The 21,846-nt window shown below is 38.0% G+C and overlaps 1 protein-coding gene across 5 annotated transcripts in view; it reads right to left on the minus strand.

Annotated features, from left to right (window-relative positions):
• PARG (poly(ADP-ribose) glycohydrolase) overlaps positions 1–21,829 on the minus strand; it is a 130,519-nt gene extending 108,690 nt beyond the window's left edge. Inside the window, exons 1-6 of one of the 5 annotated variants that reach the window (XM_053207235.1) lie at positions 21,608–21,823; positions 14,738–14,804; positions 13,139–14,122; positions 11,638–11,825; positions 5,291–5,409; positions 5,091–5,174 (exon numbers count right to left, since the gene is read on the minus strand). In XM_053207235.1, the coding sequence (XP_053063210.1) occupies positions 5,091–5,174; positions 5,291–5,409; positions 11,638–11,825; positions 13,139–14,122; positions 14,738–14,775 (1,413 nt within the window). In that variant the 5' untranslated portion in view covers positions 14,776–14,804; positions 21,608–21,823. Of the gene's footprint in view, positions 1–5,090; positions 5,175–5,290; positions 5,410–11,637; positions 11,826–13,138; positions 14,123–14,737; positions 14,805–21,326 lie in introns of all 5 variants that reach the window. The other 4 variants (XM_053207234.1, XM_053207236.1, XM_053207238.1 and 1 more) reach the window with 4 other exon arrangements.
• Between the last annotated feature and the right edge of the window lie 17 nt (positions 21,830–21,846).

Consider the following 21,846-nt stretch of genomic DNA (forward strand, 5'->3'; position numbering starts at 1 on the left):
TTTGCCTCTCCACAATTTGTGCTCTGTCTCTGTCTCTCAAAAATAAATAAATGTAAAAAAAAAAAAATTTAAAAGAAATGACAGCAAAGGTTCTTTAAAACAAAAATGCGATTAGAAACGTCAAGTAATAGGAAAAAAATAATCCAAACTCTTAACGTTTACATTATAAACAGAAATGATACACTCTCAGTGGACAAAAATTGGATCTTGGAGATAAAAAAATTTAAATATTATAATGATTGTTGGCTATCAATAGGGTTACACTATACATGCAAATATATAATGTACTTGTAGTATTAAAATTTCATGGGAAGAGTACTTTCTGGGATAGATGGCAATAATGAAATAAAGATTGAGAAACACTGCCCTAAGGCATAAAATTGGTTTTTTGCCTTTATTATCAGCTATTTTTTATAAGCTACATATAAATGGTTATCTTCCCCCAGCAGTTCATATAAATTACTTATTTATGTAGTGAAAAGTCAAAATAGCACGCCATCTACTGGTGTAACATTTAACTGAATAGGCAGTACTTTTTTCTTGTTACCAGCAATAAAAACAAAACAGGTCCCAAAAGGAGTCGCTTATGCCACCAACCAGAGACAAAACTTAATTAGTTTCAGCCTCTCCCACAAATGGAATCTTAAACCAGTCAATGAGAAATCAGATGGTCAGAACTAGTTAATCAGCCTGACAGAACTCTGCCATCCCCTACAGGAAGGTGACCACCACAACTACTCTATTTTTTCCTAATATAACTTCCTTGCTCCCACTCACTTCTGCCTATAAAAGTCTTTCATTTCCTACAGCTTCTTAGAGTGTCTTTCCATCTGCTATATAAGATACTGCTTAATTCATAAATCATTGAATAAAAGCCAGTAAGATCTTTAAAATTTACTCCGATGAATTTTATTTAACACCAGAGTGGGGTATGCATAAGACAATCCAGTAGTCATGCAGAAAGAACTATTATAGTGGATGCAGGAACAGCACAAGGATTGAAAATCTGCATGTAACTTCTGACTCCCTCCAAAATTTACCTACACTAATAGCCTGTTGTTGATCCGAGCGTTAGTGATAACATAATTAACATGTTTTGCATGTTATATGTATTATATACTATATTCTGACAATCAAGTAAGCTAGAGAAAAAAACATTATTAGGAAAATTATAAGGAAAAGAAAATACATTTACAGTACTGTATTATCAAAACAATCTACACGGGAGACTGTTACAGTTCAAACCTGTGTTGAGGGTCAACTGTATTTACAATTATATTTTATCTCATCCTTTTAAATTTCTACTTTGGTTATATTTTATAATGTACATATTATATTAACAAAATAATAAACATGTAGAATTTATAAACAACTATTTGTATTTATAGTACACACCCCCAATTTTGTTTTACTGAAGGTGTATGTAAGTTTGAAAAATAGTTACATTATTATAAATCTTCTAAATTTCCTCAGAAGTTACTGTTTTTCTTAAAGTTTTTTTTCTTAACATTTATTTATTATTGAGAGACAGAGAGAGACAGAGCATGAGCATGGGAAGGGCAGAGAGAGGAGACACAGACTCTCCAGGTTCCAGGCTCTGAGCTGTCAGCACAGAGCCCGACGCGGGGCTCAAACTCACAAACTGCAAGATCATGACCTGAGCCAAAGTTGGACGCTCAACCAGCTGAGCCACCCAGGCGCCCCCATAAGTAACTGTTTTTAAAAATGAATACTCTGCCAAAGAGTTTCCTGAAAAATATTTCATGCCATATAAACAATCACCAAGCACCCAGATTAAAAAGTGAGTCAACAATGCATATTATTACTTGGATTCAGGGGATATCCAAGTTCCTTCAAAAAGGAAAAGCATCAATCATAAAATAGTATGGTAAGAAAAAGCTTTTATTTTTCTCACAGCCACGATATAAAATTTTCCATTAAGAAAGAAAATTTTAAGGATTTTTTCTAATCACTGGTATCTGACTTCAGAACCTCATACAAGGTATTAAATAGCAAAGTCTATTATTAATAGAGATTAAAAGGACAAACAACACATGTACTGCAACAAACTGTTGACATACTCAACAACATGGATGAATCTTGAAAATTTTCATTCTGAGTGAAAGAGGCCAGAAATACTAGCATATGTACTATGTGATTCCATTATGTAAAATATAAACTAATCTCCAGTAAAAAAAGAAAAAAGAAAAAGGCAGATCAATACTGCCTGAGGACAGTTCAGAAAGAGGAATCAACTGTAAAGGGATTAGAGGAATCTTCGGAGGTGACAGAAATGTTCTGTATCCTGATTAGGGTGGGGGCTTGACGAGTATGTGCGGATGTCAAATGTCATCAAATTACATACTTTAAAAGCATGCATTTTCTTTTATGTAAATGATTCCTCAAAGTTAGTAAGAAAAAACATTTTACACTCTAAAATTCATACTCTAATTCTTTTATGGGATTTATAATTAGCAATAACTCTTGACTAATATTTACTTTTACTTTAGTCTTCAAGTCTCAAAAGTAGTCTACCACAAGGTCTCCTATTAAAAACCAGATGCTATTCTGTATTCTCAGCTATCACCTATTGAGGTTTCTTTTAATTCTTAATTCATAATAAGCATAATTAAAGCACGGACAGGTCCATTCTTTGTAAATCGTCAGACACATCATTTATAGAAATATTACTGTGTAAACTAATTTTTAAGGAGACAATTCTTTTAAAAATTGTTAACATTTCTAACCTCACTTAACTCAATATCAAATAAAAGTGGCAAAAAGATTATTATACTCAGTAAGAGAGACTTAATGTTCCTCCCTCCATAGTGTTCTTTCAGCAAAGAAAACAATTACCATAAGCAGATAGAAGAAAATCTCAATGGATTACTCTGTTCTGGTGAATCTACCATAAACTAAACAAGAAAAGGAAATTCAGAGTAAAGCAGTTACCCTTCCTAAAGTAATCATTGGCACACTAAGGAATTGCTAAAGAGGTGAGCAGACAAGGTAATTTAGAACACTATGATTATTCTGCGTTCATGCTTAAAAGAAAAAATATGAAATTTTAAATAATGCTGTTTCTAAGGCCGTAAGGACCTAACACAGTGTTTCTCAAATGGAGTATAGATAGTACTCTGAGGTGGTCTGCTTCTGTTTTTGTGAGTTTATAATTGTGGTTTTAGAATACAAAGGACAAAAGACACGGTAGAAACGATGGCTGGTGCTTTAAACAGATAAAAATGGTGAAAATTTTGAGCCATCCTGAGATAAACTGTAGTTCAGGACTGTCAAATTAGAAAGAACCTGGACTACAATGCTCACTATCATATTTATTTGCAAGCTGATGTTCTCCATACAGATCCCATCTTTGTATCTACCAACATCCACCAATTGTTTGTGATTAGTAAGTAGTAAAAACAAAATGAAGAATTTTTTCTTTCACAGTATTTTTAATTTTTTTTTTACATTTATTTATTTTTGAGAGACAAAGACAGAGCACAAGTTGGGGAGGGGCAGAGAGAGGAGACACAGAATCCAGAGCAGGCTCCAGGCTCCGAGCTGTCAGCACAGAACCTGACGCAGGGTTTGAATTCACAAACTGTGAGATCGTGACCTGAGCCAAACAAAGTCAGACACTTAACTGACTGAACCACCCAGGCGCCCCTCTTTATATGGTATTTTTAAAAGTCTCTCAGCATACTATTTTGAGGTTCACATCAGCGGTTAAAAACTTTTGTGCAAAAAGGGAATACTGAATACAAACTGTTTTCATTATGACAACGAACATAACTCAAGTGATGGTTCATGATGCTTAAAATGGAAAAAAATCAACTAATATAGCTCTAACTGTAAGTATAGTTTATATTTAGTTTCATGCTTGTACATATGCAGTTAACATTATTCTAAAAATAAATCAACAGATCCTGGCACTCCCTGATAATTTCTTCCGTTTAAAAGAAGTACATTACAAGATTGAGAAACACTATCCGTAACGAATGAAATTTTCAAAATACATTATGGTACAACATACCAATGTTTTTCAATATAGAGAAAAAATAGGAGCTATAGAGACATATGGAACGTTTAAGAACAACTTGTTAAGTATAAATGGAAAAACAGTGTAAAACTTAAGAATCTTGGGGAGCCTGGGTGGCTCAGTTAAGCATCCGACTTCAGCTCAGGTTATGTTCTCACAGCTCGTGAGTTCGAGCCCCGCATTGGACTCTGTGCTGACAGCTCAGAGCCTGGAGCCTGCTTCAGATTCTGTGTCTCCCTCTCTCTTTGACCCTCCCCTGCTCACACTCTGTCTCTGTCTCAAAAATAAACACCTATTAAAAAAAAAAAAAACTTAAAAAAAACACTGAGAAACTGTGCACAACAAACTAAGTCTCTCAAAGAAAATGAAACCCATTTTCACACAAGTATAGAAAAATCTGTTACGGTTTATAGTTATAAAAACTTTAAAAGTTTACATGGCTATAGTGCCAAAAAACATACTCACTCATATTTTAGATATTAGAAAAATAATCTAATAGTTGCCCTTATAGTCTTAAGTGAAATATTGAAAAAAAAATAAAAAATGAATGATTGCCAAAATGTAAGATTAATAAATAATCAGACTGCTAGAAGCTATATTAACAGCAATACAAAACAGAATGTTTAATGTATACTTTGATCATTAGGAAACTCAGTTCCCCTTGGGCAAATACAGCTGAAGTCATAATTCTTCCCTGATTTACTTTTAAAGACATTTCAGAAACATGATAATTCTAAAAAATAAAAGAGAAGCTTGGTTGGAAGGAAATTGGATGGGGAATCAAGAAACAAAGGTCTTATTCCTGGTTCTCCAAATTATTCTGTGTGGCTCCAGGCAAGTCATTTACAACTCTCAATTCTTCTACTCATTTCCTAGTGATGGAATGGAAACCAAGAATGTCTCTTAAGAAAGTTCCGCAGGAAACAAGCATTTTGCATACCAATAATGCTGTTACCTGAGTCTATTAAAGATCAGAAAATGTCTTGGAGGGAGATACAGGGCCCATCTCAAAGAATGACAAACATGAAGCAAGAAGAGCAAAAACAACTACCTTCAGGTTTTGGGGCCGTGTGAATTTGTTGAGAAGTGCAGTCTGAATGAGCTCCCACCGGCTCCCTGCAGTTCGCTCACCATTCTTTAAGGAAAAGGAAAAATAGATTAAATTATCTGTTGGATCACAGAATCAGCACTCAAATAAGCACACACTAAACTGATTTTCAAAGACTAAAAGAACATCTGTTCTGTACTTACCTCATCTTCCACAGGGTACAAGTTTTGTTCTGAACAAGGCATCTTAACATGCTTATTGTCCCACAAATCTTTAAAATGTGTTGGAAAAGGTTTAGGAACTTCTCCTGCTCGCAAAAGGTCTACCTGAAAGAGAGGGAAACAAGAAAACTCTAAGTGCATAAAAACTAGGTGTATATTGCACAAAACAACCCAAAGAAAGCAGCCAAAGCAAATGCTATGAAATACAGACCAGCTCCCAGGCAAGAAATCTCAGAAGCCTTCTTCAGCTGTTCCTACTCCTTATCTTCATTTGATCAGCTTCCAAATCATCATGTTTGGTCATTCTAGCTCTACCCCTTCTAGGTCCCTGGTCCTCATTATTGCTTACCTTCTAGGCCCCCATAACTCCAGCTGCTCCCAGACACATTCATCCCCCATTAAGCCCTCATCCCCACTTGGGAACATTATCTTTCTAAAGTATTCCCAGGCTTCTAATCCTACAATGGCTCCCCTCTATGATTCCAAATGAAGTCCCCAGTTTTTAACAGCCCCTCTTACCCATACACTATCTGGTTAAACATCTATCATGACTTTCAACGCTCAGCTCAATTTTCATTTTCTTTAAGAAGTTTTCAAAACTTTTTAAGGACAGTTTACTCCCTCTTGTTTTATTAGATCATTACCATACCAGATCACACCTGTTTTTCCTTTTCCCACTAGACTATAAACTTCTTGAGAATAATAACCATATTAACTGTGGATTCGGAATATTTATGATAGAACCTGACTTATGTGTTTCTGTAAGTATATGTATAGAAATATATACATATGTAAATATATATGTATGTGTATACATACACATATGCTGCTTATAATAAGCATTAAGTAAACGTTTGAGAAATGCGATATTTGAAACATGAAAAATTATACATTTTACCTATTCTGGACACTTCACATAAATGGAATTATACAACATACGGCCTTTTGTGTCTGGCCTCTTTGGCTTGATGTAATGTGTTCAAGGTTCATCCATGTTGTAGCATGAATTAGTACTTCACTGCAAATAATCAAACCATCACAGTAATATAAAATTTGAACTGTAATATGTTATGAGTGAAAGGTTCGTGGTGTATGAGAATCTATTTCAGACAATTCCAACTTACCGGTGAGCTTAGAGAAGGTTTCCTTGGGGTGCCTAGGTGGTTCAGTCAGTTAAGCATCTGACTCTTGGTGTTGGCTCAAGTCATGACCTCACAGTTTGTGAGTTCAAGGCCTATGTCAAGCCCTTTGCACTGACAGTGCGAAGCCAGCTTGGCATTCTCTCTCTCTACCTCTCTTCTGTGCCCTCAATTCATGCTGTATCTGTCTCTCTCAAAATAAATAAACTTGAAAAAAAAATACTAATAAACTCATCAAAAAAAAAAAAAGACTTCCTTGAGGAAATGGCAATTGAGCTGAACTTCAAAGGATAAAAAGAACTAGGAAAAAGAAGAAAGGAAGACTGTTCCTCAAAAAGGGAACAGCTTATAGAAAGGAAGACTATCCAATAAGCACTCAAGAGAAATAAAGTTGTAGGAGAAGACCACCCAGAGAGAGAGAAGAAAACAGGACCTATGGAAAAGCCTTGAGGAGCTCTAACAATATTTAACACATATGCCAGAAAAACTAAAGGAATATAATAAATGGCTAAGGAGACAGAAAGAAAACTAGGATTATATGTTATCATAGAAGCCAAAGAACAAGAATAGTCAGAGGAAAGAACTGTCAAGAGTCAATAATTATGCTAAAAGTATTTTCAACTCCAGATGAAGTCCCCAAAGGTGACTTTGTAAAGATATCCCATGTAATCAGAGGTGACAAAACAGGTACCAGTCCAGCTCCACAGACAGGGGAACATATCATATATATGAAAGTATGCTTTGTGTGTGGGCATCTGTATGTGCATATGTGTGTGTATATGTGTTTGTGTGCCTGCATGTGTGTTTATCATGTCTTTAAAGATAATCAAGCACCAAACAACATGCCCCTGCAATTTCAGACTGCCTTTTTTTTTTAAATTTTTTTTAACGTTTATTATTGAGAGACAGAGAGACACAGAGCATGAGCAGGGGAGGGGTAGAGGGAGAGGGAGACACAGAATCCGAAGCAGGCTTCAGGCTCTTGAGCTATCAGCAAAGCCCCTGACGTGGGGCTCGAACTCTCAAATTGCAAGATCATGACCTAAGCTGAAGTCGGACGCCCAACCGACTGAGCCACCCAGGTGCCCCCCCCTTTTTTTTAATGTTTATTTATTTTGAGAGAGAGAGCACGCATTCAAACATGTGCTAGAGCGGGAAAGGGGCATAGAGAGAAGGAGACAGAGAATCCCAAACAGTCTCAGAGCTGAGGCTCGATTTCACAAACCACAAGATCATAACCTGAACCGAAATCAAGAGTTGGATGCTTGGCCGCCTGAGCCAACCAGGCGCTTCCAGCCTGCCTTACATTTCTAATGGTAAATATCAGCTTTACTTTACTACTTTAAATTTCATAACTATTAATATCTGGCATCTTGGAAATGAAACTTGGGCTGTTTATTTAATAACTATTAATTACATATATATCATATTACCATATTCAGAAAAAAGAATCTAGAAGTTAATCCACCAAAACTCTGAAACAGGACTGAGACTTGGATTTTGAGTTATATACTATCACATGAGACGTGCATCTTTTTTTACAATGACCTTGTACTACTTTTATAATAAAAATAAAGATTTTAAAGATTCTAAAAATTCAAACGTTATTGGATATCTAAAAATAAACAGTAATTACAGAGATTAAAAAATGACGGTATAGGATAATTTGGGTTTTCTTTATGGGCAGTGGTATAAAGAAAGGCAGTAAAGTCAAAATATCACTTACCTCTCCAATCTCTTCTCCAAATTTTCCACCAGTAACATCTTGTCAGTCACTCGGCCTTTTCTTAATTTTACCTGCATTTTCCCTCTTCACCCATATTTAAGAATTCACCATATCCTATCAATTTTACCTCAAAACAAAGCAACCATTTTCTTTTTTATTTCCACATTACCCTATCTCAATGATTTTCAAACTTTCTTAAATAGCAGAACTCTTTTTCCCCCTAAGAAATCTGACATTAATTCATTATATTTAAATCAAATAAAACTATTATAACTTTTATAGTAACTTTTACTTATGCTAGCATCAATACATGAAATTGAGACTAAGAAATACAAAACTCGAAATTGAAAGCTAGGGATCACAGCTAAAGCTTGTATCAACCTACTACTCAATTTACACTTAAATCTCTCTCAGTATTGGGAATGCAAGCTGGTACAGCCACTCTGGAAAACAGTATGGAGGTTCCTCAAAAAACTAAAAATAGAACTACCCTACAACCCAGCAATTGCACTACTAGGCATTTATCCACGGGATACAGGTGTGCTGTTTCGAAGGGACACATGCACCCCCATGTTTATAGCAGCACTATCCACAATAGCCAAAGTATAGAAAGAGCCCAAATGTCCATCGATAGATGAATGGATAAAGAAGATGTGGTATATATATACAATGGAGTTATTACTTGGCAATCAAAAAGAATGAAATCTTGCCATTTGCAACTACGTGGATGGAACTGGAGGGTATTATGCTAAGTGAAATTAGTCAGAGAAAGACACATATCATATGACTTCACTCATATGAGGACTTTAAGAGACAAAACAGATGAACATAAGGGAAGGGAAACAAAAATAATATATAAACAGGCAGGGGTACAAAACATAAGAGAATCATAAATATGGAGAACATACTGAGGGTTACTGGAGGAGTTGTAGGAGGGGGGATGGGCTAAATGGGTAAGAGGCACTAAGGAATCTACTCCTGAAATCAGTGTTGCACTATATGCTAATTTGGATGTAAATTTTAAAAAATAAAAAATAAAATTAAAAAGAAAGAAAGAAAATCTCTTTCACAGTATTAAGAAAATTCTATTCACTAACCTAAATAGTTTCAAATGGTAATTTTTTTTGTTAAAATATTGTTGTTTTTTGTTAAAATATATTAAGCATTTTCAAGTTTGAGTGTGTGTGTTTGTTCTTTTATTACAGGTTTTTCAGTTAAAAATATAATTTAGAAAACACATGTTGTGTCAAATTTCCTAAGAACCCCTGAGCCACTTTAACGCAGCACAATTTGATAATTACAGTCCCCTTCCTTTTTGTTTCTTACCTGCTAACTTTCTGTAGCTTCTTTTTTGAAGAAACAACTTCATTGAGGTAGATAAAGTTTACCGATTTTAAGAGCTCTTAACATCCCTTATCTGTTTCCAATGGATCCTCACTTCCATTTTCCTTACACACAGCTGTGTGATTAATCCTGCTACGTGTGCACAGACCTTTTATCAATTTCCAATACCTACAGACTCAAGTCCAATTCCTGGCACCTGAACCCCTCTATGATATGGACCCAATCCACTTTTCAAGTCTTATCTTCCACCATTCCCCATCCAAACTCTAAGCTCTAACAAACCAATTATTTTCAATGTCTAAAACAAATAGTTTTTCAACCACACAGAGCTGTTTGGTTTTTTTTTATTTTTATTTTTGAGAGAGAGAGAAAGAGAGGAGGGGCAGAGAGAGAGGGAGACACAGAACATGAAGCAGGCTCCAGGCTCTGAGCTGTCAGCACAGAGCCTGATGCTAGGCTCGAACTCACAAACTGCAAGATCATAACCTGAAGTGAAGTTGGGTCCTTAACTAACTGAGCCACCCAGGATCCCCACTACATAGCCCTTTTTTATAAAGGTTATGTATCTGTCTTGGAATTCTCTTGACTTACTAACTCCCCCTCAGAAATGTCTGGTCATCTTTTAGAGCTCAGTTCAAACTCCACAACCTGTTCAATGTTACTTCCACCTATAACCATGAAAAAGAATTCTATACTTCAAAATATCTAATCACATCTAGACTAAGTTGTATAATAGCAGAGATTTTTTTAGGTAGTTCCTGTGAAATCTAATATAGAGACTAAAAAGTGAGATGACTATTTAAAACGACCCAATGAGTGACAGAAATCTAAAATTGGATTATAATGATGGTTGCCTAACTCAGTAAATTACCTAAGTATCACTGAAATGAGTGAGCACTTAAAATGGGTAAATTGTATCTACCTCAATAAAGTTGTTTTTTCAAAAAAGAAGCTACAGAAAGTAAAAAGAGGATACCAGGGACTAGTGAGAAATGGAAAGTTATTGTTTAGCAGGTACAGTTTCTGTGTGGGATAATAAAAAATTTCTGGAAATGAATACTGGTAATAATTGTACAACATTGTGAATGTACCTAATGCCATGAAATGGACACTAAAAATGGCTAAAAGGGTAAACTGTATATTATGTATATTTAACCACAATTTTAATTTTTTTTTTTTTTTTTTTTACTTTTGAGAGGGAGACAGGACGTGAGTGGGGGAGGGGCAGAGAAAGAGGGAGACACAGAATCTGAAACAGGCTCCAGGCTCTGAGCTGTCAGCACAGTCAGACATGGGGCTCAAACCCACAAACCGAGAGATGACGACCTGAGCCGAAGTCGGGAGCTTAACCGACTAAGCCACCCAGGCGCCCCTAACGACAATTCTTAAAAATGAGGTTGGTTTTAGACATGTTGAGTTCGAGACACCTCTGGAATAGTGATGGTGATGCCTAGAATAATCTAGAGCTCAGAAAAGAGGGCAAAACTAGAAAATGATTTGAGGATACTGAACCATACACAATTTTGAACTTTAGGGACTAACCCATTACAGATTAACCCACTACCTAACAAATAGTGGGTGCTCAACAAATACTGTCAATTGAATTTAAAACAAAAAGAAAGAAAAGAATCCAGTGACTTTAAAAAAAAAAAATACTGAAAAAGTCAATTGCCTTATGACTTGACAACAATTCATCTTATGGATGTATTAAGTACTGCATTAAGAAAGCTATTGTTGGGGCGCCTGGGTGGCTCAGTCGGTTGGGCGTCTGACTTCGGCTCAGGTCATGATCTCGCGGTCCGTGAGTTTGAGCCCCGCGTCGGGGTCTGTGCTGAGAGCTCAGAGCCTGGACCCTGTTTCAGATTCTGTGTCTCCCTCTCTCTCTGACCTTCCCCCATTCATGCTGTCTCTCTCTGTCTCAAAAATGAATAAACGTTAAAAAAAATTTAAAAAAAAAAAAAAGAAAGCTATTGTTATATTTCTCCAATCTATAGACTTCTTGGTACTTTGTGCAGAAAAAAGAAACAGTTTCTGTGCCTTGGGCCTGTTTTTCACATTAATAAGTACTGCAATAAATGAAGACTAAAGAGTCTTCTCTCCTTATAGGTAAGAGAAAATACCTACCCGAATAGTTACTGTATGATTAGCAGATGGTCTTAAGAGAGGCAGCCGGTTCCCACACCGAGGCATTCTTCTCATATCCTCAATAGGAGTTCCAAGCCATTTCTTATCTGGAGAAAGGTGAGGTGGAATGTATTTAGGTATCTTCCTTTCTGTCCTTTGATGCTTGATTTCACATTGTTCTTTTCTAAGGTCAAAACAAACGTATTCAGTCACAAATCTGCCTATTTAAATTTCCTTAGGTACACAAGTATAAAACTTACCCAGAATGTTATTGTTTAAAACGTCCCAGACTTGCTATCTCTCCTTGGTATTTACAATCAAAAGAAAAACTAATAAAACATGGTAAAACTGAAGAGCTTATTTTCAAGTCTATGGAAGCAATTTATTTTTAAATTTTTTTTTCAATGTTTATTTTTTTGAGAGAGAGAGACAGAGCACAAGCAGGGGAGGGGCAGAGAGAGAGGGAGACACAGAATCTGAAGCAGGCTCCAGGCTTTGAGCTGTCAGCACAGAGCCCAACGCGGGGCTGAAACTCATGAACCATGAGATCATGCCCTGAGTCAAAGTCGGCTGCTTAATTGACTGAGCCACCCAGGCACCCCACAAATTTCTGAACACATAAAATCACCTTCCAAAAAAAACCGGACCATGTAAGAATATGAGCACTGCCAAATGAGGCATGGTTCACAGTGTCAGCTACTTCTCAGGTCTCTAGACAACAATTTTCAACAAAGTGAGCTTATTGTGGCACATGTGATAGAAAATATCACAAATTATGGAGATTAAGATTCCAAATGGAATAACTGCAGAAATGTAAGCTTTGTAATCAGACAGACTCAGCTTTAAATCTCAGCATTACTACCCACAAGTTATAATTTCAGTGAATTCTCTAATTCAAATCTCAGTTTTCTCATTTATGAAGTACAACATCACCTGCCTGCACATCAGAGCATTAGAGGAGAAAATGCAGTATTAATGGCCTAGAAAAATGGCTAAACAGAAGCTACTATCAACCTCATATTTTTAAATTCTGATTATCCCCACAAATTTCAGAAGGAAGATCATGAAACTAAAAAAGTCCAATTAACAATATTTATTTACTTCTTGTTTTCTGTCCCTGATCTTTTTGAATCTAGGTTTAAATTTAGCATTAACATGGGGTATCTGGGAGGCTCAGATGGTTAAGCGCCCAACTTTGCCTCAGGTCATGATCTCATGGTTTTTGAATCTGAGCCCCACATTAGGCTCTGTGCTGACAGCTCAGAGCCTGGAGCCTACTTCAGATTCTGTGTCTCCCTTTCTCTCTGCCTCTCCCCTGTTCCCAACTCTGTCTATCTCTCCAAAATAAACATTTTTTAAAAATTACACATTTATCGTAAAGTTAAAAAGAAACCAACTATTTCTTTGCTTCAATCTAAACCATAACTCTGTTAAACCCCCTTACAAAATTATAAAATGTATTACACTATTGGAGACACTCTTGTGGAAAAAAATTACCTTTTGTCATCTACTTTAGGCAGTCTCATGAAATGATCTGTGATTTTAGTATCCTTTTTTCCATGTTGCTTGGAATTCCTGCATTCTACATTTAGGCTAGAAATACTTCCAGATGGTTTGGCATTTAAATCATTCATTCCACTGCGAGTCTCTCCTCCTTCAAATTGAAAATGTAATTGAATTTCACCTCCTTTAGAAGAGGACCGTTTCCTCAGTTCAGTGTCGGCTTCTCTTGCTTGGAACCTTGAAGGTTTACCAGCTGTTTGGGAGGAATTGCTATCTTCTTGCTCATCAAAACCTGGACTTGTCTCTTCATCTGCCTCTGAGTCCTGACAACTATTTTTGGAATTATCTACATCCATTGGTGACTCGGGTTCACTTTCTTTCTCAAATGGAGGAGAATTTCCTAAGCTACTCTCCTGTCTACTCAATTTGTTGGCATTTTTCAGTCCACTACCAGCATCTTCAGAGCCGATGTCTGACAAGGGACTCTCTGGCACCACATCTATCTCTTCTGGCTGACAACCTGCACAGTCTTCTACAGGATGGCAAGACTTGCTGCACTTCTGGTGGCTTCTGGCTTCTCTGGCCTGTTCATCTTCTGTGGTCTGCTTTGCATTTGCAAATTTTACAGGTGTCAAAAATTGCTGATTATCTCTACTCTCCTCACTATCTGTGTCACTGTGATCATCGTTTCGGGGTGACTGATCGTTAGCATTACTGAACTGCTCTGGTATCAGAGTTACTGTCGAAGGTTCACTTTCCAAAAGCCGCTCTGTATGTTTCCCTTCATTTTGCCACTTACACATAGTTGCAGTCTGATGCTGGTTCAAATATTGTGTACTTTTTTCAACAGGTGATTTATCAAGACTTAGTTGAGAAACATTTTCTAATTTTTCCACATTATGTTGATAAAAGTTATCTTTTTGTACAGAACTCATCATGGATTCCAGTCTTGTATTATTGTTTTCTTTACTGTGCAAACTACAACAGAATAGAAAGAACTAATGAGGCAATAGAACTTGTGATACAATAGAAAGAACTTATAAAAAAATCACTTATCCAACCACACAACCACACTACCACTACCATAGTAATAATTAGACTACTTGTGATTACCTAAACACAGAACATGCTCTTTCATGACTCCATCACTTGGTACATATGCCTGTAAAGCCCTTTTCCCAACTCATGCCTGGGAAACACCTGCTCTTCCTTTAAATGTTAAACTGGACTCACCTCCTGGCAGGCCTTCCTGCAAAGGTGAAGCTGATTGTCCTATATACTAACTACCACTGTTCTGTTTATATAAGACAGTCAAGTCTTATTTATCACACTATGTAATGATCGTGTGTCTTTGAGTATGCCACCACCACTATACTCTATCTTAGAAACAGAGACTATTCCTCTTTCATCTTTGTATTTCAAGTATATAGGACAGTCCCTGATACATTAGACTCTAAAACACTATTATTTGTAATCTGAAAGAATGAATAAATGTAAAGAAAAGTGGGATCAAGCGAGGAGAAAAAGCATGAAGCAAGATAAAACATTCATGTATCATGTTATTCATTTCTCTGTATAGGCATGTTTCTATACCTTTCTGCTTCAGCTGTCTTGATTCCTTTAGTGTCCATCCAACTGGTAATAGTCTTTTGTTTGAAAACTGTAAAAAAAAAAAAAAAAAAAAAGACACACACACAGACACACACACACCAAAACAATTATGTATATGCATACATGCCCTCAAAGAGAAAATACCTATAGTAGCATTTATACACATAAGCCATTGTGCTAGGTTCTGTGGGTTAAACAGAGATTAATCATTTCTGCCACACTCAAGTAATGGGAGATAAGACAGAAATATTATATAAATGCATCTGGCATAGAGTAGTAAGCAACATGCCCCTAAAAGAGCTGGTATGGACTAATGGGTGAGAATTCAGGCTCTGTAATAGACCGACTTGGATTCAAATCCTAGTGCTCCCATTGTATTCCTAAGCAACTTTGTGAGGAATCATTTTTCTGTGTCTCAGATTCCTTATTTGTAAACATGCAAATTAACAGTACCTCTCCTGGGGTTATTATGAGGTTTATTTTATTTTTTTTTTTATTTATTTTTGGGACAGAGAGAGACAGAGCATGAATGGGGGAGGGGCAGAGAGAGAGGGAGACACAGAATCGGAAACAGGCTCCAGGCTCTGAGCCATCAGCCCAGAGCCCGACGCGGGGCTCGAACCCACGGACCACGAGATCGTGACCTGGCTGAAGTCGGACGCTTAACCGACTGCGCCACCCAGGCGCCCCAATTATGAGGTTTAAATGAAATAGCATGCAAGATGTTTAAGGCACAAACTGGTATACGATCAATAAATAGTTCTTAACTAACTTAAGTTAGTTCTTAACTACCTTAGTATTAAATGAGATTAAAAGGAATTAAAGTATTTCTGAGAAAAGACTTTAGGGAACTAGAATAGGTAGAACAGTCTGATAAATAGGGGTTGAATTGTGCCTTGAAGAATAAACGTAGTCACAAAGGGAAATCATAAGCAAAGGCATCAATGGCAAGGAAAAATAAAGAACTTAAAAAGAAATCAACACAAAATAGGATTGAAAAATCAGCTACCACAAAGAGGTATGAAAAAGTGTTAAGTTACACTCAGAGCTGTAATTCCAGAATTCAAATCTAAGAGGCTCTCAGTCATGCATGATAGATAGCCTGGAGCGCAAATCTGAAGGGGCAAGAAGGAAGACCCTATTGATAGAAACCAGCAAGGAAGCTATTGGTGTTAAGTCAGAGGTTCCCAAACCATCTGAATCATTAACGGGCTGATAATTAATGGATCCCAGGGCTAGACCCCAGGCCTACTGAATCAATCTATATATGTGAGGATGGAGTCAACAAAGGAAGCTAGAATCTATATTTTTTTCAAAAAGTGACTCAGATGATCAGCAACTAGGTTGGAGAACTAATGGTCAAAGGCCAAAACTAGTCCTTGTGAGAATAGAGAATAAAAGTTGAGAAATGAGAGTCATTACAGACTTCATAATGATAGAAGTTAAAGGTGACACTGAGCTTTAAGTTTGAGAGACTTAAAAGATAGTTACAGCATTAAGTAAAAATGTAGGAAATATAAGACAACTGGATTTAGGGGAAAATATGATTTGGTCAAATGTGAACATACTAAATTTGAGATGCTGAAGAGCTGACTAGATAGAAGTGACCAGCAGACAATAGCAAAGGTAGAAGTGATAACTCAGTTGAAGAAATGCAACACAAATAAATGTAAACCACAGTTTACATAAGCATTAGAAATAAGCATGCTTTCAAAATTAATTAAACTATGGATTAAATGTATGTAATATTTTAGTATAATAAGATATAAAATCTTAAACATTCTCAACTATTCCCCAAACTGCAATGTAAGAATCTAGGCACCTTAAGTCACAGACTCATTTTTATTTGCTTAGGTCTTCTCAAATACCATAATGTGAGCAAAACAGATGTTGTCCTAAATATATGAAAATATACAGCTTTATCACTATATTTGAGTCCCATATAATTCATTCCTTACATAAAATACTAACATTCCAACTAAAATTCTTCGATTAGCATTTTAAAAAGTTTCTATCACAAAAAGTATTATATTTGATATTCCTTATTAAATACCACTATTTTAGTGCTTTTATTAAGTTAGCACTTCTACAGAAAACCAGGCTTCAGATAAAAAATTGGTTTCAATCAGAAGAGGATGAACAACTTGATTCCAAGACTTCTTCTGTAGTTCCATCTTTCTCTATTTAATTTCATTATATCAAACACAAGTATAGAAAATCCTCAAATTACAAACCAGCAGGGAGCCAAAACTTCGCTTTTTGAGTAAGTGTAGAATTTAAAACACCTTTTGGGGCCCCTGGGTGACTCAGTCAATTAAGCATCTAACTCTTGATTTTGGCTCAGGTCATGATCTCATGGTTTGTGAGACCAAGCCCCGTGTAGGGCTCTGTGCTGACAGAACAGAGCCTGCTTGGGGTTCTCTCCTTCTCTCACGTGCTCTCTTTCTCTCTCAAAATAAATAAATATTTAAAAAATAAAACATCTTTCTCCATAAATATAAGGATTAAATGGTATGCAATAGCTAGGTTCCTATAATAGACATAAACACAAAGCCGAGCACTATAAAGGCAAGTCTAGAGAACCGAAAGACTGCATACATCATTTCATAAGAAACTATGAAGTGTTCTCCTACAGCTCTGACATGAGAATGTATTCTCTCTCCAGTTTTCAGTTTCCTAGTATAAACAAACTGAGGGTTGATGGGGGGTGGGAGGGAAGGGTGATGGGTATTGGGGAGGGCACCTTTTGGGATGAGCACTGGGTGTTGTATGGAAACCAATTTGACAATAAATTTCAATATAATTTCATATATTGAAAAAATAAAAAAATAAAAAAAGTTTCCTAGTATAATTCCTAAAGCCTGAGAACAGGATAAAAGAGGAGCAAGAGGTGAGGAACCACTATTTCCTGATAATAAAACATTCCTTAGTCCTTCTGAGAGCCCTACTTCTCTTTCCAATACCACTACTCTAGCTTCCAAAGGTTTCTTTTGCAAAATTTCACAGGACTGCTTCAGAGTTTTACCCATTATTACCAAAATGAGCATAAAATTATGCTTCCCACATTACCTGGGAACTTCTTTCTTTTTACTAGAAATAACCACAGCAAGCAAAAAGGAGGGTAAAAGAGGTGATGAAAAAGATAAAAGATCTGGAGTCAAGATCTTGGACTGAGATCTTTGCTCACTTAACTGGTACTTTACTTCTTTGGGTTTCACTTCTATTTCCTCACCTATAAAATAGGATTAACAATAAATATGTACTTCAAGGCTTATGTAGAACAATGAGAGAAAATATGAAGTGTCCAGTCTCACAAAGTAGAAACTCAACAATTCACCCAATCTCGTTTTCACTGATATCAGCAGTCCTCCAACTTTATTCTGACTTCACACCATTTACACTTAATCTCAGAACATCACTCAGTAACCACTGTATTAGTGTCAATTAGCATATCAAATAGGTGCTATAGACACAGGCAAAAGACACAAAATGCTTTGAAATTCACCTGCATTTCAAAGGAACACCTCAAAAGTCTCTTTATCAGCAGCAAGATAAGGTATGGGAAGGGTGCAGAGAGACCAAAAAGTGACGGACAGGGGGAGTTCTGAGATGAGGAAAGAGGTCTGATGATGCTTTTGACGGCACTGAGGCTGAAGGAATGATTCAAGGGAAGGGAGACAAACCAGCTCCAGTCCCCCCACAACCACCACCACCCATCACTGACCTACACTTGGACCGTGCCTGGAGCAGGGAGAGAAGCTCTAGGTAGCTATAAAAGGCAGAAAAGGGGAGCTGCCATCAGAATGTGAATAGCACCCTGAGTTCTATGCAGGGTTTGCAGTTTTCAACCAATAGAATATGCCCAGGAAGGTAAATAACACAAAATTTAAAGATGTTGAATGAACATCCATTTCCTTTTCTCATCTACTTCTCCTAGGATGACTATATATTAAAATTTTAAATACCAAGTTCCTAAAGAATTCCAAATTTGAAACAATAGTTTTTGTTTAGTCTGTGAACATTTGTTAACTGGTGTCCTGTGCCCAGTATACAGAAATAGTAACACATAATAAAGTACAGCCCAAGTTTTAATTTGGTTCCTCTTCTGCAGAAATCTGCAGGAAATAAGATTCAACCAAGAGGGCTGACTGCCTCCCTCCACTTGCAACTAACTCTTCCACCTTTATATGGAAATCAGCCTCTCAGACAGGTTCAGATACAGTACTTGGAGGTCACCCTCAGTTGCCCCTCCCCTCCACTCTCCATCACCAAGTTCCCTGAAATCTTCCTAAATCTTAAATCCATTCCTTCCTCTCCATCTTCAAAATAGCACCAATATCAAAAGAACAGGTACATCACTTTGGACAAGTGCATTTGTTTCCTATAACTGGTCTCCTGGTCTAGTCTTGACTTTCTCTAACCCAGTGTTACACAAACTACAATGGACTTTTTTTTAACAAAATACATACAACATAAGAATGCATCATATATAATAGGTATTATTTCATGAAACATGTTTGTAATAAATATGGCATATTTACTTAGTTCATAGATTTCCTACTGTTTGTACCAGGTGAAATTTATACAGCAGACTGCAGTCAGAGAAGTCCAAAGGCCACTAAGGCCATCTTTTCTAAAATACTAACCAAATGTTATCTCCCTTCTTAAAAGCTTTTTAGTGGCCCTCCATTAACCACAGAATAAAGTCTAAACTTCTTGAAATAGCACTAAAGTTTGTCCGTAACAAGCTCTGCCCCTCTTCTTGGACTCATCTCCTGTCACTCATGTCATCCAGTGCTCCAGTCCTACCACTTTTGCACATGCCATTCCCTCTGCCCATTTAATTCTTTCTCTCCTTGATCTACACAGTAAATCCGCTTATCCTTCAATATTTAGTTCAGGTGTACTCCCCACTGCCTCTAAGTCCTGAGAAAACTAAGTTTATATCATTCACCTGAAGACTGCCTGATCTCTGTCCAGTTGACCAATGCATCACTGTTGACCAATGCATCCTTTTTGAAATGCTCTCTTCCCTGCAGGACACAACAAAAGCCAAGATTTTCTCCTACTTTTCTGGCTACTTCTCTTCAGTCTACTCTTAAATGATGGTGTTCCTAAAGTTTCTGTCCTAGGTCGCCTTTATTTTCTCTACATGCTGTATATGATCTCATCTACTTCCATAGCACCGATCACCACATTTATACCAAGAATCCCCAAATCTGTATTTCCAGCAAGATATATTTCTTATGAGATACAAAATACATATCCCATTCTCTCCGAATCCATCCACTTCTCCCCTTTCCTACTGCCCACAACCAAGTATAAACCATCATTATCTCCCACCTACACTAACTCCTTTAGTCTTGGGCCTGCGCTTCTGCTCCCTTTCAATACATGCTTCATTTTCTACACATCAGCCAGAGACCTTTAAAAAAGAAAGAAAAAAGGTGTCTGTGTCTGTGTGTGTGTGTGTGTAAACATGCATGCGCACGCATGTGTGTAAAGTCACTCCCCTACTAAAAACCCATTAAAAGCTTCGGGTTGCCCTCAGAGATAAAACCTTTAGCATTCAAAACCCTTAGCATTACCTGTATGTCCCAGTATGATCTGATCTTTGCCTACCTCTCTGCAGCCCTATCTCTCACTATTCTCCCCTGTTGACAGTATGCATCAGCTATACTTCAGGAACGCTCCCTTACTTCCTCTTTTTAAGCTAACTCTTCAACATTCTTCACTCCTCAAAATAAGCATTTCATCTTCTGGGAGATTATCTTTGATCCCACAGACTGGATTAAGTACTTCTGACTCTTGGGGTGCCTGGGTGGCTCAGTTGGTTAAGCATCTGACTTCGGCTCAGGTCATGATCTCGTGGTTCATGGGTTCGAGCCCTGTACCCGGCTCTGTGCTGACAGCTCAGAGCCTGGAACCTGCCTTGGGTTCTGTCTCTCCCTCTCTCGCTCTGGCCCTCCCTCGAGCTCTCTCTCTCTCTCTCAAAAATAAACATTTTTTTAAAAGTACTTTTGATTCCTAACCCTAACCATATGTCCCTCACCTGTCAGCACAACCATTACCTCTTGTTACCTGGACTTCTTACAGAATTGTCTATCTCTACTGATGGATTTTAGGATCTGAAGACAGGCCAAGTTCAACAATGTATGCCAGAGACAAGTACAATGCCAGGTAATACTAACTGCCCTGAACCCCGGGGTGAATCAAGAGAAACTGTGACCTTCTTTGCAGCTTTCTTTCCATCTAGAGGTTGAAGCTTCACATACACAATTAGACCTCCTTAACAAGGCAATTTCTCAGTCAAACCCGAGGAAAGCAAACAGGTGGAGTCTACTACCATTTTCGGCCTTGAGTGACTGCTCATCAGGGTTTCTCACCCCACCAATGCGAGTGGGAAAATGTGGCCGCAGTCCCCCACTAAGCGGCCTTAGTGACTCGGCAAGAGGGCCTCAGAGTAGTGCACACAAGACCAGAAAGGGGACGACTGGAGTTCCTGGGTCCTCAGAGACCAAGAAAAGGTTGGGCCAAAGGGAAGGACAAAGATCTTTATTTCCCCACGTACCAAGCGAGGTGGCGCTGCCTCTGTGCGGTCCCGCCCGCCCCGGGACGCAGCCTGAGGAGGACGGTGGGACCCTGAACTGCACGGGAGCGTCCTTGGGATCGAGAACGCGCCTCTGCCTGCCGGGGAAACTCCGGGCGTCCGAGGCGGCCGGCGGAGAAGTTGCAGCGGTGCCCCAGCGGGGTCGCTTGGTGCAGGGCTCACAGCCGGGGCCCGCACTCATGCTTGGGACCCGCAGCGCACAGTCCCCGGGCTGGCCCGGGCGGAGAGCCTCATTCACTAACCCTGAGAGGGACGGACTGCGCCTCCTCCTCGGCGCCTCCCGGCACCATTCCCTCTCTGCCGCTGCCTGCTTCTGCAGTTGCTGCTCCGCTGGCCTCCCGAGCCAAGCCCTAGCCAGTCGCCTGCCTTCCCTTTCCACAGGCAGCCCCACCTGCCACAGGACGCGCCGCTTTGATTCTGGCTTGGTTCACTTTCCCACCACCGGAAGGCGGCCGTCAGGCGCTTCCGACTTCCGGGACGT

The sequence above is a fragment of the Acinonyx jubatus genome, chromosome D2, assembly GCF_027475565.1.
Source record: "Acinonyx jubatus isolate Ajub_Pintada_27869175 chromosome D2, VMU_Ajub_asm_v1.0, whole genome shotgun sequence".
Classification (NCBI taxonomy): Eukaryota; Metazoa; Chordata; class Mammalia; order Carnivora; family Felidae; genus Acinonyx; species Acinonyx jubatus.